We start from the raw sequence: 14,424 nt of genomic DNA on the forward strand, positions 1-14,424 counted from the left end.
TATATTTCCACATGCTACAAACTAACAATTGGACAGTGGATTTTAAAATACCATTCACAATGATGCTCAAACTCTTCAAATATCTAGAAATAAATTTAACAAAACGTGCAAGAACTCTACTCTGAAAACCATAAAATCGCTGAAATTAAAGAATACGTATAAAAAATAGATAAAGGGGTGCCTAGCTAGCTCAGTTGATGGAGCATATGACTCTTGATCTCAGGGTTGTGAGTTCAAGCCCCATGATAGCGTAGAGAGTACTTAAAAATAAAATATTTACAAAAGCAAACAAACAGATACTACTTTATTCATGGACTGGAAGACTCAGTAACCTTGTTTTGAAGGCTCTCCAAATTGAACTGTAGATTCAGTGCAATCCCAGTAAACATCCTAACACGTGTTTTGTTGTTTGAAACAAGTTGATTCTAAAATTTACAGGAAATTTAGAGATCCTGGGATAGAAAATTTTCAGGAGGAACTAAGTTTGAAGGTTTACACTATCAGATTTCAAGACTTACCGGAAAGCTAAAGTAATTAACGCAGAGTCGTATTGGTACGACAAATAGAGCAATGGGATAGACAAATAGAGCAATGGGACAGAATAGATTGTGTAAAATGAGACCGACACAAACAAGTGGATTTCCAACAAAAGGAGTCCCGCAGCTCAGTGGGGGAAGGATGGTCATTCAGTAAATGGTGCAATTCCATATCCATATGGGAAAAAGCCTCGCACCGCTCCTTCCCTTGGATGTTGCCAAAGCCTGGAGATATTTTTGGTTGTCAAAACTTGTGAGGTACCACTGGCAAAATCGTCCCTAGCTGAGAACCACTGGCACATAGAAATGTAAAAAGTCCCAGAGCCGAGGGGCGCCTGGATGGTGCAGTTGGTTAAGCATCCGACTCTTGGTTTCGACTCAGGTCACGATGTCACGGTTCTTGAGTTTGAGCCTTGCATTGGGCTTCGTGCTGTCAGCACAGAGCCTGCTTGGAGTTGATTCTCTGTCTCCCTCTCTCTCTGCCCCTCCCCTGCTTGTGCTGTCTCTCTCTCAAAAATAAACTTCAAAAAAAAGTCATGAAGCTGAACTATTATAATAGTGCATTAAAAAAAATTTTTTTTTAATGCTTTATTTAGTTTTGAGAGACAGAGAGAGAGACAGAACCTGAATAGGGAAGGGGCAGAGAGAGAGGGAGACACAGAATCCGAAGCAGGCTCCAGGCTCAGAGCCGTCAGCACAGAGCCCAACATGGGGCTCAAACTCATAAACTGTGAGATCATGACCTGAGCCGAAGTCAGACGCTTAACTGACTGAGCCACCCAGGCGCCCCAAAGAATTTAGGTTTATGTCTTCTAAAGATACAACCAGAATTCAAGGACGCAGAAAGTATATTCAGATTTTCTGTGATCAGATAATAAAAATGGTGTTTCACTTTGTACATAGTGAACACACCAATAAGAGCCATGTCCTTTAGTTTGTATGTTATTGAATGAGCTGGTTCCTCTCCACGTTATTAAAATTCATTTGTTCATTACCAACATTTCATTTCATTTTGTGATAAACCTTTTCTCAGCTTTTTATTTATTGGTGACCTCGAGAGCATCATCAATCATGATTCTAGGCATAAGAGAAAATAGCTAATAAGACATCCCATATGAATTAAAAAAAAAAAAAAAAAAAAAAGGCAGTCCCCTGAACCCTCTAGAACTTATCCAGAGACAGCAGCAAAGGAACCCACTGAAGACAGTGAGCCGTGGCCCTTATCACACCCCAGGGACAGCCGCAGTTGCAGGGCCCCAGCCCTCCCTGGCTGCTCTCCCAGGCTGTGTGAGTACATCAGCTGATGGGTGAGGAGCCCTGCCTCCCCGTTTTCTGTCTCCTGGGTGAGGCAGTGTCCTGTGACTCAGCCGTTTTCACTGCTGGGAAACCTGCTACTGTCCGCACTCTACATGCCCATGGGCAGGGTGTGGCTGGCCCGACTGGTCCATCCACACAGTGGAAGACTACTCAGCGATAAACCGGGGGGGGGGGGGGGGGGGGGGGGACTGAAACACATGGTGATGTGTAGATTTCACAGGCGTAATACAGAGTGAAAGAAGGCAGAATAGAGAGTACAAACGATTTACGATGAAATCAGAATGGGACTTAGTATAGGGATAGCATCTACCACGGGAGATCAGAATAGTGGTATTGGGGGGTACTGACTGGAAGAGAGCCGGCTTGAGGGTGGGAGCCTGTTGGAGTACAGGAATATTCTAGATCTTAATCTGCATGGTGCTTACATATTAAAAAGTTACCCCGCTTGGGGCACCTGGGTGGCTCAGTCAGTTTAAGCGTCTGACTTCAGCTCAGGTCACAATCTCACGGTTCCTGGCTTCGAGCCCCAGCTGGGAGCCCAGAGCCTGCTTCAGATTCTGTGTCTCCCTCTCTCTCTGCCCCTCCCCTGCTTGCACTCTGTCTCTTTCTCTCTCAAAAATAAATAAACATTTAAAAAAAATGATCCCGCTCATGCCTGGCTGGCTTGGTCAGTAGAGCATAGGACCCTTGATCACAGGGTTGTGAGTTCAAGCCCCACATTGGGTGTAGAGATTACTTAAAAAAAAAAAAAAAAAAAAAATTCAATTATCATGCCCTACACTTACTCTTTGTGCATTTTATGTAAGTTATATTTCGTTAAAAAGGGAAAAAAAAATGAATGTAGTGAGGTCACCAGATTTTAAAAAAATCATTTACATAACAGTTGTATTTCTATGTACCAGCCCCAACCAAAGTGAAAATGGAATTTAAAATACCATGAATAAAATAATAAGTAAAAAGAAAATACCATGGATAATAACAAAAAAAAAATCAATGCCTGGGAATAAATATAATCAAAGAGATTTGCAGGGAAAGTTAGACGAAATGGAGACAGATACTACATTTATGGATTGAAAGACTCAACATTGGGAAGATGTCACTGTCTTGAAAATGATCCGTAGATTCATTGGAATTCCAACCAAAATCTGGGACAATGGCTTTCAACATTTTGACTGTTCCAGTTACACACAGAGTCACATACAAAACAAGAACAAAAGTTTTGTGAGACAAGGGCTCCCGGGTGGCTCAGTTGATTTAGCGTCTGACTCTTGATCTCAGCTCAGGTCTTGATCTCAGGATCATGAGTTCAAGCCCCACGTTGGGCTCCGCGTCGGGCAAGAAGCCTACTTAAAAAGTTTTGTGAGACAGTACTTGTCCTGACTACTTAAGATCGCCTTTGATGTTTTCTGTTATATTCTGGCAGGAGTGGGGGACGTTGTATCCATGAGTTTGGGAAGTGAAATTGTGTGGTATTGGCCTTTCTCTGACTTACTTCTCTAAAGCGTAATGCCCTCAAGGGCCATCTGATGGTTCCTGTCATATTCATGATCTTATTTTTCATGCCGTTCTGTGCGACCAAATTAGATTCCATGACCCACTAATGGGACAAGACCAGCGGTTTTGGAAATACCATGTGAGGGAAGACCTAGTTGTTTTAGAAAAATCATTGTCCAGCTGAGAGCTGACTGACACAGGGTGGAATTCTAAGGGGCTTGATGGAATGTCAGAGTAGAGATGCCATCCGACCTCGCTGCTGAGACCGTCTCCTCCGGGTGGCCCCCTTCGTGACATAGCCCACCAGGGGGGCCCCTCTCTAGATTAAGCACATCCCAATGGACAGTGTGTCCGTGATTGTCACATGGTATATGCTGTTTATTTTCACTCTTCTGACTTGGCACAGAGTATAGAAGGTTCTGCTGTAACCACTGAACCACTTGTGAGTCAAACCTGGATAACGCGGAAGAATGATCTGGCCTGGGGGTGGGGAGGGGAGCTCGAAAGGAGGGAGACAGTGATAAGCATATAGTACAAGAAGCAGGTACAGATCATCGTAAAAATGGAGAGACAGGGGACGGAGGAAGGACAGGTACGTGGAGACAAAGGTCTCATCTTTTATACTTGGGCTGGGGGGGGTTCAATAGACAATGCGTAAATAGCAGTGAATTTCCAGTTGAAAAATTCAGAAATAGAGGTGAGCAAAGTACACTTCTTACCAGATACCAGGGCCATGATGCCAGCAGAAAAAAAAAAGCTAGTTAGGGCGAGATCTAGGGGGCCACTGGGGTGGGCCTAAGGATCAGGACTTCTGACTTCTAACTTTATAGTTTGAGTACTTTATTTGCATGGAATGTGTTATTTTTATTAAGGAAAAGAATGGTCGTTTCTTTTTTTGTTTTTGTTTTGTTTTAACCGGCTCCTGGCTGCTGCCGTAGGTCAGCAGGGGGCTGACGCTGGGACAGGGACCCACTGTGTGTGCTTGGCCTGCTACTGGCCAGTGCGGGGGACACAGCAGTGGCTGTGATGGTCCTGGACCCTGCCCTCTGGGGTGCAAACAAGCGACTGGGTGACCAGATCATTCCCAGTTGTGATGGACGCTCTGAAGAAAATACACAGCGTGTGCAGGAGGGACAGAGATCCCTGAATAGGGAGGTCAGGGAGGGGACATCGGTCAGAGCTGGGGCAGAGCCTGGACCCGGACAGCAGATGAGGGTTTGGGAGAGACATTCATGCAGCAGACTAGACACTTGGCTGAGGGGGTGGGGGTGGGGGGTACCTGAGTCCCAGGTCTCTGGCCTGGTGACAGGATGGACCCAGGAGGAGGAACAAGTGTCTCTGGGGTCAGGTTTGCACACAGTGAGTGTGAGGTGCCTGGGAGACATCTGAGGGCCTGTTCTTTCCAACTACCCCTTCTTCCCAATTCTCCTTTCCCACATGGACCTCGTTTCCTGAACCCCAAGTCTGGCTACTAGCCTGAGAGACTGCCATCAGCCCTGCCCCGAAAGCCTTGTCTCTCTCACACACACACCCTGCAACTGAATTTCCTGTGCCTGGACGTGTGCCCCCACCCCTCGTGCCCGCTCCCGTTTGCACACCCAGACCCCCGCCCACTGACCCCGGTCCTCACGCTTGTCTACACTGAGATGCTGGGACGTTCGCCCAGGGATGCCAGCAGAAGCTGGTGCTGTCTCCTCACCACCCTCCGGCCACTGTGCTTCGTGGCCGGACATAAAGGATCACGTGACAGGTGCAGGCCCGGCTCCGGGGGGGGGGGGGGGCTGGGGTGTGGTCATCATCTCCTCATTTGACAGAGGTGGCCCAGCGTGGGCTGTCATCGCTGTAGGTGGCAGAGTTCCAGGTGGACCCCAGGTCGGCCCGAAGCTGGGAGGGGCCTCAGTGTGGGAGGGGTCGGCACCGCCTGGACTCCAGGAACCCCACACCACCAGGGTCTCCGTAACAAGTAGTAGTTAGTAATGGTGACTGCGGCCGCGGGCGGGTCACGGGAGGGCCCCGGGTGCGCTCCTCCTCAGATCTTACTTCCTGCTGGCTCCAGGCAGAGCTCGCCAAACGTTTTATGCTGCCCTACCTCATTTTTAGAAAATACTGTGTTTGCCAATCTTATTTATTTTTTGAGAAAGAGCACAAGTAGGGGAGGGGCAGAGAGAGAGGCAGGGGATCTGAATCGGGCTCTGTGCTGATGCAGGGCTCGAACTCACAAACCCTGAGGTCATGACCTGAGCCGAAGTCAGACATTTAACCAGCTGAGCCACTCAGGCGCCCCGCCCTTTTAGAAAATTGAAAGGCTGTATACCCTCTAGCGCATTTTCAAGGTGACAGCTAAACCTTGTCTTCCTGAATTCAAGTCGCTGCAGAGGATATAATTTCTGGTGTGCATGAATATTGATATTTCCAAACGGATTGGTGCCATCTTCCCTTCCAAGTATCTAATGCAATCCATATAACTGCTGTGATTTGCTGTCTGCAATTTCAGTTTAAAGGGGAAAAAAAATGAACGAGCTGTTCCTTTGCAGTCAGGAATTTCACATTATGCCTTGAACTTTGTCCTTGAACTTCTGTTTACACTTCCCCTGCAGAATTCTGTCTACCAAAGGATGTGTCAGCAACCCAAACACGCACAGAAATCCAAATTTTAATTGTCGTGTAGCTTCCGTTGGCCGAAAGGTTGTAAACGTGAAAATATTTTCCTGTGGATTTTTTAAAAAGACGAGCCCACAATTGACTCGAAACATTTCATACACCAGGCATTTGCACGGGTAGTTATTAAACATTAAAAATAAAGTAAGTGCTGTGTTGGAAATGAATCTCCGAGTGAGCTAGGCAGGCGTCCCCAGCAATTTCGTGTATCCTGGATGAGTGTGAATTACCACAGGAAGGAGTCAGGGTCCAGCGTCAATGCTGCCTCGGTTTTTAAGACTCAGATGCTGAGAATTTCCCTGCACAAAGCGGCAGCTAGGCAAGGAAGCTTTTGTTGCAGCAACACCCGCCCAGTCAACTCGCGAGCTTCTTCCAAGGTACGTGCCCAAAACCTCACCGCAGAGAGCGCACAGGACTGTTAGCTCCGTCCTCAGGGCTGGTGAAAAATCTAGGAGGAGAGCCACCAGACTTGCAAATTACCCCGTGGTCCAAGTCGCCTCGCATCCATTCCCACGTTTCAGCTGCCCTTTCTTTGGAGCCCGGGAGGGTATCCGCCCTTACGCTGCAGCCCTAACTCTAAATTTTGGGAAGATTCAGAAAGAAAGTGGGGTGGGGTGGGGGGGGGGGATGTGCCTTGCTTCTGAGAAGCAGGTTGGATGACTGCGTCCAGGGATGCTTGGCTGGTCTGCTGGTGGCTTGAGGGGAGGAGCAGAGGGAGCTCAGAAGCCTCTGGCAACTGAGCCTTTACACCTTCCCGGGACTTTGTGTCCTGGGAGCTGCTTGTAAGCCCACAGGGGCGCCGCCCCCAGGGTTTCTCATTCCTGGCTAGTTGGCAGAATCCTCTGGGCAATTCAGAAAGCCGCCTAGGCTCCCGTTCTCTGGGCTAGGTAGGCCAGCGCAGGTCTTGCTTAAAGCGATCCCCAGTGATTCTGGCTGTGGTGTGCCCATTGCGCCAACCTGGACACCGAAACGCGGAGGGGTGGGGCTTGTAGGGGGCTCCTGGCGCAGGACCTGACCCCTCTCTTCCCCCGCAGTGTACCACTGGGTGGAGATGCGGACCAAGATGCGCATCATGGGCTTCCGGGGCACGGTCATCAAGCCGCTGAATGAGGACGCGGCCGCCGAGCTGGGCGCCGAGCTGCTGGGTGAGGCCACCATCTTCATCGTGGGCGGCGGCTGCCTGGTGCTGGAGTACTGGCGCCACCAGGCGCACCAGCGTCACAAGGAGGAGGAGCAGCAGGCCGCCTGGGACGCGATGCGGGACGAAGTGGGCCGCCTGGCCCTGGCGCTGGAGACCCTGCAGGCACAGGCGCAGGCACAGACGCAGGCCGCGCCTGCGCAGAGCGCGCTGGAGGAGCTGCAGGCGCAGATGCGAGAGGTGCGCGCCCAGCTCTGCGCCCGGGATGCGCCCCAAGCAGCGTCCGTGCCCCAGGTGGTATCCGCGTCCAAGGCAGTGTCCGCATCCAAGGATCAGGAGTCTGCCGAAGTCTGAACTTGGACGTGGTTGTGTGTGCTCTGATGTGGCCTTCTCCCCACACTATCCCTGCCTGTGCCGGCCCAAAGGAAACCACCGGGATCTTGATGGAACTTGGATTCGGTCATCCCCTACTGATCAGTGGTACCTTCCACCGGGACCGGCCCCCAGCAGGTGAAGCTCCAGCAAGGCTTCCTCCAGCTCGTGGGTACAGTCCACAGCGCTCATCACTGCACCCCCACCCCAAACCACACAGACCTATGGGGTCCCAGCCTGGACAACGGGCTGAGTTTTCCGACAGGAGAAAAAAGGGACCCCCGACTTGAGCCGAATCAAGCTGTTTCCTCCCCACCCTCCCATCCCCCCAGTTACCTGAAAAGTGTCACCTTTCCCCGGGACTCTCATCCTTTTCGCCGGAACACCCCCTTCCCCTCATCAACAGGTACAGGCCACTATAAAGAAGTGCTGTGTCTTTCAGTGACTTTCTGTCCCCCTCATCTAAGGTGGGTTCCAGCTGGGCATCACCACTCTCTCTGAGGGGAAGAAAAGGGGGATCTTGGCTTGCAGTCGATCCACTGAATGTTATACGCCCCCCCCCTTTAACCTGGTCTGTGGTGCCCTGCCAAGACCCCAAGTGGAATATTCCAACAGATTCCCCCCAGCCCGCAAGCCTAGTCCACGGCGCAGCCCGCCCGGATGACTGCAGGGCCTTCCGTGGCAGTGCTCTCCCAACACCCCTTCCGTAGCGGAAAAGTCGACCCCGCCTCTGGCCAATCCAACTTCAGCCTGTGGACCTGCCTTCAGGGCCCGTGAGCCTTTCCTGCCGTCCTTCCCCACCTTCCACGCTATGTTCTTCAGTCGCCTGTCAGAGGCCTGCCAGCCATGGGCTAGATGATCACATTCCTCGGCTTCCATCCAAATCTGGGGACCTGGGTGCCCTTGCCCTTCTCCTCTGGGGCTCCGGGCTGGCCCACCAGCCCCCCTTCATGCGGTAGTACCCCCGGGCCTTCATTGCCTCCCGTCCCACCTCCATCCCACTGGTCTAGGCCACCAGTTGGTCTTAACCTTTATTCGTTTCCTGGGGCTAGCATACCCAATGACCACAGACTTGATTTGCCATCTCACGGTTCTGGAGGCCAGAGATCCGAAATCAAAGTGTCAGCGGGGCCACACCCGTCCGAAGGCGCTACGGGAGGATCTTCCCTGGCCTCTTCTAACTTTTGGTGACTTCAGGCATTCCTTGGCTTGTGGCCGCAGATCTCCAGTCTCTGCGCCCTCTTCGCGTGGCCTTTGTTTCCTCTTCTGTCTCTGGTAAAGACGCCTGTCGTTGGATTCAGGGCCCGCCCTAAATCTAGGATGACTTCACTTCAGGATCCTTAACTTATTTACAGAGGTGGGGTTTTTTCCCCCCCAGATATGCTTGCAGTCACACATCCCATGGTTTACTATGTGGACATGTCTCTGGGGGAGTCAGCATTCAGCCCGCTACACCTCCCCACCCCAAGAGAGCGCTGGGACTCTTGCCAGCCCCACAGGACGTTTGGCCTTCCCCACAAGAGTGATCGGAACAGTCCAGGAACCCTCCTTTACTACCTGGTGTCTCTTCCAGGAATCTCCCTGATGTGGGAGGGGTGTGGGTCCCACCAGTCCACCAGTCTGCCTTCTGCGCTTCAGACTGTAGATATTGTCTGGAATAATCTTCAGGGTGTGTCTGAGAACACAGGGACCTCCAAAATGAGTACAACGAGACGCGTTAGGATTAGAGAAGCTGATGTGCGTGCGTGGGCAGTCATCCCGTGAACCCTTTCCCAGACTGGAACCCTGAGGCCCAGGAGAAGCAAGGGGACTGGCCCAAGTCCCCAAAGTCCAAGGCGGTGAAGTAGTAAGAGCAGAGTGGGGGCAGGGGGTGCACAGGGAAGGGAATGGAGGGGGCTGCAGGATGCTTGAGGGTACTGATGCCGGAGGAAGAGAGAGGGGCAGGGGAAGGGTGTTGGTTAGGGCTCTACACAGAGGCCCAAAGCATTTCCCAGAGGCGGTGCTGAGGGTCGGGGGGCCCTCAGTTCCTAGCCACAGCGGCCCCAGAGCACACCTGAAATCTTAGCATTTAATGAATGGGGTTAGATCCAAGATCCATTTTACTTGGGCCCGGTTCCCAGAAGCCGTAGGTGAAGGGGGAGGGGCCGGCTTCCTCTCACCTTTGTCCTCCCTCACCTCGCTTCCAGGGGGCCAGGGACCAGAGTGGGGGCAGGGAGGGTGATCTGCCCAGGTAGAAAACCAAGAAACATGGGTTCTGAAGCATCATCTTAATTCTTTCTGGAAGAGGGGGAGAAGCGCATGTGGAGGGTGTCCCGGGTGGAGGTGTCTTTAAAATTGGAAATGGCCTTGGGCTCCTGGGTGGCTCAGTCCGTTGAGCATCCCGACTCTTGGTCCCGGTTCAGGTCATGATCTCGTGGTTCGTGGGTTCAAGCCCCGAACTGGAATTCTCTCTCTCCCTCTGTGTCTTTTCCCCTTCCCTGCTCGTGCTCGCTCGCTCTTTCTCAAATAAACCAATCAAAAAATCATAAAATTGGAAGTGACCTGAGTGGATAAAGGAGGAGAAGATGGAGAGAGAGACCACTGTGTGGAGGGGTGATGGGCAGAGCTGGGTGAGCAGCCTCAGTGCCTGGTTTCCATGGCTACTCCTGGGGGTCCACTCTGGCACTGACCCACTTCTGGAGCACAGGTTGCCGGAGGCAGGGACCGCGATGCTCCTCACCCCCCCCACACACCCATTATGTCAATAACGGTGTGGCTACTAACAGTATTTTTTTCATTTCATTCATGAGGACATTGAGGCACAGAAAGGGGGAGTCACCTGCCCAAGATCACGCAGGCAGGGAAGAAGCAACATGGGACCTGGAGAGGGGCAGTCTCCACCACAGCCCAAGCTCCTAACCCCTGCCCAGTCTTGACCCTGACGTGGCATTGCTGTCACAGCTCTGAGACTCAGCACTCAGCCCCGCATGCCTTCCATGTGGCCAGTCCTTGTGGGAGGCAGCGGCTTCACCCACTGTGTGAGTGTTGGGGGGCGGGTAGGATCAGGGTGTGTGGAAATGCAAGGAATCCCCTCTCAAAGTGCACGAGGCAGAGGCTGGAGGATTGGTCATCATTCTGGTTTCCTACTAAACTTTTGTGTACCTTTGCGACTTGGGGAGAGGGGTAGAATAAATATGCAAATGAGGTCGGTTGTCTTCAAGTTGATGTATTTTTTAATATATATTTTAAAAAAATCTCGGGGGGGGGGCGCCTGGGTGGCTCATTCGGTTAAGCGTCCGACTTCCACTCAGGTCACGATCTCGTGGTTCGTGAGTTTGAGCCCCGCGTCGGGCTCTGGGCTGATGGCTCAGAGCCTGGAACCTGCTTCGGATTCTGTGTCTCCCTCTCTCTCTCTCTCTCTCTCTCTCTGCCTCTCCCCCACTCAAGTTCTGTCTCTGTCTCTGTCTCTGTCTCTCTCTCTGTCTCTGTCTCTCTGTCTCTCTCTCAAAAATAAATAAACATTTAAAAAAAATTTTTTTTTAATCTCAGGGCACCTGGCTGGCTCAGTCGGTGTCGTGAGTTCAAGCCCCACGTTGTGTGTAGAGATTACTTAAATAAATAAAAGCTTTAAAAAAAAAATCCGTTATTCTGAGGAAAAAAAGTGTCTTTTTAAATTTTTTTCCCCACTTTCGCTCAGGTGTCCACTGTGTGCCCGGCCCTGTTCTATGTCGTGCCGAGGTCCCAGGCAGTGACCAAGACAGCCCAACCCTGCCCTCGTGGAGCTCACAGTCCAGTGGGGGGACCCGCCCAGTCAGACGTTTCTTTTTCCAATGTTAGCCTGCCCCGCGGTGATGAGGGAAGAAGGGGCCTTACTGAATCCAGACCCCTCCCACCTGAGGGACTCAGGACTAGGGTGGAAAAAAGCAGAAACCCATTTACACTGGCTTACAGAAGCCTCACACCGGGTCCCGAGGGCTCCGCCTCTCCCATCTGGCGGGCCCTGTTGTCCCCTGCCTTGGTTTCCCAGTTGGGCAGGCCCTTGCCTGGAGAAAGCCACCCCTAGAGAAAATGGACTTCGCTCAGCCCCTGCCTGATTCATGGGCCCACGTGACCATCTCTGTGCTAGCCACTGTGACTCTTGAGTGGCCAGGCCTGGGCCCCCGGCCCCAGTGGACAGCGGGAGGGGAGCATGCCCAAAGGAGAATGGAGTGGACATCCTCCACTCTGTCGTTAGACAAACGTTTACCGAGCACCTATTGTGTGCCTGGCCCCATTCTAGTAGCTGGGAACCAGCCAGGACCGAGATCAGGCTTCTCCCCATCACGGAGCTGACATCTAGTGCAGGGGATGAACAGTCAAGAAGTAAAGGGCTAGTCCAGTGGCAGAGTTCTGGGGTGATGGGGGTGGCTCATTTAAATCAGGGTGGCTCTTCTGAGATGAGCCCCAAAGGCAGCTGTAAGAACTCCACCGGCAGAGTTGAGTCTTTGCGATGGATATCCTGTGGCCTTCAGGGATGAAAGTATTTACCGCCTGGCCCTCGACGTGAAGAGTTCACTGCCCGCCCCCACCCGGGGGCTCCTGGCTGACTCAGTCGGAAGAGGGTGCCACTCTTGACCTCAGGGTCATGAGTTGGAGCCCCACGTTGGGCACAGAGGTCCCATAAATCAACACAAAAAGAGTTTACTGACCCACGGGATAGAGTGAGCAAGGGGAGTCAGGGGTGGGAGCGAAGGCTGGCACCTTGTCTCATTTGGCACAGCTCTGGAGGCCCGTCCCAGCTCTGGGCAGCCCACAGGATTGACTGAAGCATCGCGCCTCAGCCACGGCCGACCCAGCCCGGCTTCCCTCCCCTCCCATACAGTATGTATATATATATATATATATATAGTATATATATATATATATATACTATATATATATATATATATATATATATTTTCATCCCAGTGGGTACACACACAATACATATATATATATATATATATACTATATATATACATATATATATATATATACTATATATATATATATATATATATATATATATGTATTGTGTGTGTACCCACTGGGATGAAAATTTCACCAAATACCCTTAATCTGTGCAGTGCAGTCTGATATTTCGTATTGTATTTTCACGAAGAAAAACTACACATACACGTGTCACATATATACCTCGTATGTATCATAAACATATAGAACTTATCGTATGTAATATATAACACATATGTCAACGTCATATGTTAGATGTTATATATATTGTCAGAACATAAGTTTCTCTAAACAATAATTGCTCTTCCCATATGTGTTGCATTCTGGTACTTTTCTCTCGTATTCCGTTCCATAAAGAAAGGCATATGCATATGTATGTATTATACAAACCTACATAGAGTGGGCTCCTCGAGCCTTTGGCTTTTATTCCAGGCGAGGCACATGAGCCGCGGGGAGCTCTGCGCAGAGGAGGGACGTGAGCTGACCTGGGATCCCCCCCGACAGAGGCTCTAAGGGGCAAAGCTGGAGGTTGTCAGCCCAGCGGAGAGACGACCGTGTTTGTCCATGGTGGCGGGACCAGGCAGAGACGGTGGAGGTGGGCGGAAGTGGGGTTCTGAGCATACTAATATTTCAGAGGTGGGGCAGACAGGATTTGCTGAGCGATGGGACGTGGGGGCGCCACTGACAGCTTCAACGTTTTTGTTCTGTGCACCTAGAAGGGAAACGCTGTCATGTCCTAAGATGGGGAGGCCGTAGCAGGACCAGGCACGAGGAAATAGTCAGAGCCCCTGCCCTTGCCCATCCCCCGGTCGCTTTAGATTTGAGCGGCAGGTTTTTGCTATTCTGAATTGTAGCCAGCGAGGGCTGGAAAGGCAGTTCTCATCCTTGGTAACCTCTGACGTCACTGAGCTTGCCCTCGTGCTGTGTCACTGACCTTCTTTATCTCGACTCCCCCCATCAAGGAACGCTCCTGGTGTCCACTTGGGACCCCCCAGAGAAAGGAGGAAGTGGAGGTGGCGGGCTTGGACTTGGGACCCTGGTTTTAGAGTAAGATCCCCTCGCCCTGGAACGGCGGTGCTCAGGCCATGCCCCACCAGGTAAGGGCGGTCGTGACCTGGAGGGAGGCAGGTCACCGAGGGTTCTGTCACATCTGATGTGTCCACCTGGCTCAAAGGGCACATCCTCCCAGCTGTAACCACTATCCTGAATTCTGGCACTGTAGATTAGATTTGCCCGTTCCTGAACTTTGTATCAGTGGACTCTATGGAATGTTCCTTTTTTTTTTTTTTTTTTTTTTAATCTGGCTTCTTTTGCTCAACATAGTATCTGAGAGATGCATCTGTGTTGTTCTGTGTTGCAATTGTCTGTTCTTCTTTGTTGCCAGTGGGTGGGTTACCGGTGACCGGTTGGCCAGCAGGCAGGTCTCTGGGCTTTCCCTGTTAGGGGCAAAGCTCCTAGGACTGGTCTGGCACAAGGCTTGGGTGGGCATTGCGCTTGGGTATATGTAGGGGTGGGATTGCTGAGTCATAGCACGAGAGTATGTTTACCCTTTGGAGAAACCGCCAGTTTTTAAAAAAGTAATTGACCCTACGGTATGCTGTTCTCCTCCCAATCCTCCCCCACCCCAGCCTGTGTGAAAGTTCCAGCAGCTTCTTATCCCGGACAATGCTTCATGTTGACAGTCTTGCCTTTTTCCTTTCAGTCTTTCCTTCCTTCCTTCCTTCCTTGCTTCCTTCCATCCTTCCTTCCTTCCATCCTTCCTTCCTTCCTTCCTTCCTCTCTCTTTTTTAAAAATGTTTATTTATTAATTTTTTTTAATGTTTGTTTATTTTTGAGAGAGAGAGACAGAGAGACAGAGCATGAGCAGGGGAGGGGCAGAGACAGAGGGAGACATAGAATCTGAAGCAGGCTCCAGGCTCTGAGCGGTCAGCACAGAGCCCG

At 51.1% G+C, this 14,424-nt stretch overlaps 1 protein-coding gene across 1 annotated transcript in view; it reads left to right on the forward strand.

The window, feature by feature from the left end:
* The window catches only part of OPA3 (outer mitochondrial membrane lipid metabolism regulator OPA3), a 48,228-nt gene extending 38,295 nt beyond the window's left edge, over positions 1 to 9,933 (forward strand). The window contains exon 2 of the mRNA XM_047077825.1: positions 7,040 to 9,933. Within this exon, the coding sequence (XP_046933781.1) occupies positions 7,040 to 7,497 (458 nt within the window). The 3' untranslated portion in view covers positions 7,498 to 9,933. The remainder of the gene's footprint in view (positions 1 to 7,039) is intronic.
* The last annotated feature ends 4,491 nt before the right edge of the window (positions 9,934 to 14,424 follow it).

Source organism: Lynx rufus, unplaced genomic scaffold (genome assembly GCF_022079265.1).
Source record: "Lynx rufus isolate CCGP_SWC_20201006 ecotype Redwood Valley unplaced genomic scaffold, mLynRuf1.p SCAF_16, whole genome shotgun sequence".
In the NCBI taxonomy this organism is placed as follows: Eukaryota; Metazoa; Chordata; class Mammalia; order Carnivora; family Felidae; genus Lynx; species Lynx rufus.